At 34.2% G+C, this 4,237-nt stretch overlaps 1 protein-coding gene across 5 annotated transcripts; it reads left to right on the top strand.

The window, feature by feature from the left end:
- The first annotated feature begins 264 nt into the window (after positions 1 to 264).
- Positions 265 to 3,567, top strand: LOC115983252 (protein NOI4). Of its 5 annotated transcripts, none has more exons than XM_031105895.1 (4): positions 265 to 449; positions 1,698 to 1,880; positions 2,735 to 2,793; positions 3,179 to 3,567. In XM_031105895.1, exons 1-4 carry the CDS (start codon positions 444 to 446, stop codon positions 3,273 to 3,275), a joined length of 345 nt encoding a protein of 114 aa, XP_030961755.1. In that variant the 5' UTR covers positions 265 to 443; the 3' UTR covers positions 3,276 to 3,567. The 5 variants fall into 5 exon arrangements, with proteins under 5 accessions (XP_030961755.1, XP_030961754.1, XP_030961759.1 ...); XM_031105894.1 differs by having other exon boundaries at positions 3,176 to 3,567; XM_031105899.1 differs by lacking the exon at positions 2,735 to 2,793.
- The last annotated feature ends 670 nt before the right edge of the window (positions 3,568 to 4,237 follow it).

The following is a 4,237-nucleotide window of genomic DNA, read 5'->3' as shown; positions in this document are numbered from 1 at the left end:
AAAAAAAAAGTTTCGTTGGCCTAGAAATAGATTGCGAATCTTAACCTACTAAATAAATAATAAAGTAGCTACTACTATTGAAATGATTGAATAATTTAACTAAAGAAATTGAATGAACAGTTTTTCTTTTTTTACAAAATGGGAAATGGAAAAGCCGTTGGCAATGAAAGAAGGTGGGCCCTCAATTAATCCCACTCTCTAATTTCCATAAACATGTCCTTGTCTCTCGTTTCTGGCCCATTGGCCCACTCTCTCTTTCTCTCTAAACTATTGGCTCTCTCGTTCTCTCTCTGTTTTGGTTTTCCAAGAAAGAGAAAAAGGAAACGAAAGGAAAACGAATCATCATCATCACAGCAAAGAAGAGGAGGCGGCCATAGAGAGAGAGAGAGAGATAGATACTTTGTTGAGTTTCTCTGAGTTCTCATTTTAACTCATTGTTTGTCATGGCGGTACGTCCCAACTCACACCCCAAATACCCAGAAAATGAATTCTTATTTTACTACATGTATGCGTATATATAGATATGTGTGTATGTTTGTCTTGAGAGGAATTCGATTTGTTTAGTTTCCAATACGTTTTTTTGCTTCTGGGTTTTGGTCCATTTTGTCCTTTTGTTTTGTATGTGATTTGATTTTGGTTCTGGTTTTTTGTTCATTAACGATGTTAACTGTGTTACCTTTGATTTTTTCTGATGTATGTTTGTTTGTGTGTGTGTATTTATTCAGCAATAACACATGTTGGTTTTGTTCTTTGTTGTGTAAAGTTAAATCTTGGAAGTGCAACCTTAATGGATTTAATGAAGATGTCCCGTTTTATAAAGTTTGAATTTTTCATACTTTGACTTGATTGTTACCTCAGTTCATGAACTTTGTTTGTTTGGTCATAGCTCATAAGAATAGTTTGATTATAGTGTTTCAAACTATCCTCTATTTCTAAGGATAGTTTGAAATTTTGGACAGAAAAGTTAGTATGAGGTCATAAGAATTTTTTTTTTTTGGGGGAAGAGTAGTATGGTTATAGCTCATAAGAATAGTTTTTGTACATAAAATTTCAGTACTATGGTTATCCGGTCCATAACATGGCCTTTCGGAAATAAAAGTGGATTGGTCCCTTTTTCTTGACAAGGAATTGTTATCATTTCTGTTTATGCCCACATTTTGTATCCTGCCTTCTGTCAGTACAGATTGTTTACTCTCCAATGAGTTTTTCTATCATCTTAGTTCTTGCTTGTTTTATTGCGATTCAACGACTATTCCTTATAAAATTTTCTTTTTTCTTGACATTTGTAGTTTGATTTCATGGGTTTTCTTCTTCCTTTGTGATACTGTTAATAACACGTGAAACTCCAGTAGGCCTACTTTGTCACTAAAGTATTGGGTCTTGGTCTCACTTTCCTTGCCTGCCATCATAACAGCTTATCATCGTCCAAGAAGCTACTTCTTTTAGTGATAAGACCTCTTGATTTATTTTTTCAATGTTTCTGTTTTGTATCCTGAAGTACATATTTTCTTAGAAGAATCTAATATCACCTTATGGATCAAAATGGTACAATTATTTTGGTTGCTTCATTAAGTGCATGTGAAGCACCCATCCTTCTACATCTCATTCATATTGTTGTATTATATTTTCCTTTATATATGATCATGGAAGAAGATTTCATTAGTCATACAAATCATACGAATTTTTAATGTCTACAGGAAAAGGATAGACCATTGCCAAAGTTTGGCGAATGGGATGTCAATGACCCAGCCTCAGCTGAGGGGTTCACAGTAATCTTCAACAAGGCTCGGGACGAGAAAAAGACAGGTGGACAGCCTGGCTCACCACCAAAGGATGACTCAAAATATAAGCACAGAGAAGTCCTTGGAAAGCCTCACTCTGTAAGTTGCAATCTTGCATATTTCATATATTGGCTTCCACTCTGATTTGTTTAGAGCCTTGTTCAAATTTATGCTTCGAGCCTTTTCGTTTCACACAGCCATTCCATGTTACTTCAATTGAGATCATATAAGATTATTCATCTTTTAGTTTGAACTAGTTTTTCTGGGTAAGAAGTGGTACAGAAAACGCCTTAAGCCAATGTTTGAGGGCCTTGATTCCCAATTAAAGCAGGAGGATTGTGATCGGTTGACAAAATAAAATATTCATCTGAACCTTCATTATCAGAAGAATACTCAAGTACTTACAACTGTTTTTAATCATATATCTGTATCAAAATCAAATTTACGCTATATAATTCACTATTTCTTTAGTTGCGGCCAAGATAATGTGATGTTTCTCAAAATATATGTTGAATTAGTGAATACTGTTTGTTCAAACATATTTCTTACATCTCAAACAATTACTAATCTTGCTCTCAAAATTTTGTTAGACTTACTTTCAATATACCTCCCACATTTACATTATACTCAATAGTTCTGGAGTCCCAAAATTTTCTCTTTGCTGTTAAATCTTATCATTTACAATATGTGGAATTCTCTTTACTCAGTGTAAAGAAATGTGGGTGGCCTTAGTTCATCTACAAAGCCATTATTGCCACAACTGGGGGTAAATCTGTTCCACCATTAGACTTCATTTTAAGCCATGTATCATCCAATCAATCCTCATGCAATATTAGTTTTGGTCTTCCTTTTGCTTTTCTGCAATTACTATTTCAAATCAGTTCATCCTTACTATTTTTCTCTATGCTGTTAAATCTTATGGTTTGACAATGTGTGGAATTCTCTTCACTTAGTGTAAAGAAATGTGGGTGGCCTTAGTTCATCTACAAAGCCATTACTGCTATGACTGGGGGTAAATCTGTTCTGCCATTATACTTTATTGTAAGCCATGTATCATCCAATCAATCCTCAGACAATATTAGTTTTATTTTTCCTATAGCTTTTCTGCACTTACCATTTCTAATCAGTCCATCCTTACTATTGCTGCGCTCATTTTTTCTTCTTTAATGTCACGTCTTAGTTTACACTACTACATTCATGTTAGTCTTACATGTATATTCACTTTTCATTTAGGTTTAGCTCATATTGCCATCATTTGAGGCTGGTTAATGGGTATGATTGTCAATGAAGATATGCATGAGAAAAAATGTCTTAGAGTGTATCGATGGGACTACCATGTTGCTTTACAATGATGTTTAATGGTTAATATATTGCTTTCACTTTGATGTTTACTGCAGAAGAAATGGTGTTGTTGCATACAATCTTCTTATGCAGAATCATGAGGCTGCCCCAAAATGTATTCCAGAAGACTGGAGCTATATACATAAGCAATGATGGTTCCTACTGGAATCTGTTTGTTGTGTCCTAAACATGGTGATAAAATAATGATGTGCACTTAGAAAATTTTAAAGAATAATGTTATATTATGTTCAATATTCTGGGGTAATTATTGGGGTGCTTCTCTCCTTTATCGGAATTCAATGATTTGACCCTTCTATATGTGACAATTTGTTTCTATATTGTTTTGAGTGGATTTGATTTTCTTCTGGTAACTGCAGAGTGCAAACTTAAACCTTATGTGGCCTCCTTATTTCTCTAATATAAGATATGATGGTTTGTCATTGAATCATGTGTGTTACCTTTACTAGATCTGCTGAGTCTGCTATGTTTGCTAGTTAAGTTGCTGGGCAAAGAACTAGATTGGCTTTATAACGAACTGATGATAAGCAGATATTTCTTCGAAAGAAAAAATTTCAAGCTGAACTTTGTTAGCAATATTGAGCATAATGCTATTCATTTGGGAGGTTATAAGCTGCTTACAGCTTCTAAGCTGTTTACTGTTAGGGCTATAGGGGCAAGTAATTGCTATATGGGATAAAAGTAAGAAATATGTTTTTTTTTTTTTTAATTGAAAGTAAGAAAGATGTTGATTCTGCTCAACATTTTTTGATTTTTTTTTTTGATAATTTTGATTCTGCTAAACTTGTTCATGTTAATGATGGTTACTGTGAGGAAGACTTGGCCAAATTAGTAAGTTTTAGTCTGAATGGGCATGCATTGTTGTGTTGACGAAATAGTCCAACTTCTTTTCCTGGTGAATTCATCATCCGTGTACAATGATCCCGAGGTGATGGCAATGTGCAGTTGATGTGTGATGGAAGTGTTGAAGATTCTAAGTTGTTTAAAAAACTGTTTTAGCAGTGAGACTTTCTGATATAGTGCTATCAATGCTGAAATATGAAGTTCCATTGGCAAATAATGCAGTTGTTCATAGGTGGTATCCATTTGTGAACCTG

This window comes from Quercus lobata, chromosome 4, assembly GCF_001633185.2.
Source record: "Quercus lobata isolate SW786 chromosome 4, ValleyOak3.0 Primary Assembly, whole genome shotgun sequence".
Taxonomy (NCBI): Eukaryota; Viridiplantae; Streptophyta; class Magnoliopsida; order Fagales; family Fagaceae; genus Quercus; species Quercus lobata.
This window is presented reverse-complemented; position numbering and strand designations above follow the sequence as displayed.

Coding starts and splice junctions, on each gene's coding strand:
- LOC115983252 (XM_031105894.1), top strand. Junction 1,881..2,734: donor TCCTTGGAAAGCCTCACTCT/GTAAGTTGCAAT, acceptor CTCTTCACTTAG/TGTAAAGAAATGTGGGTGGC. Junction 2,794..3,175: donor CATTACTGCTATGACTGGGG/GTAAATCTGTTC, acceptor TGATGTTTACTG/CAGAAGAAATGGTGTTGTTG.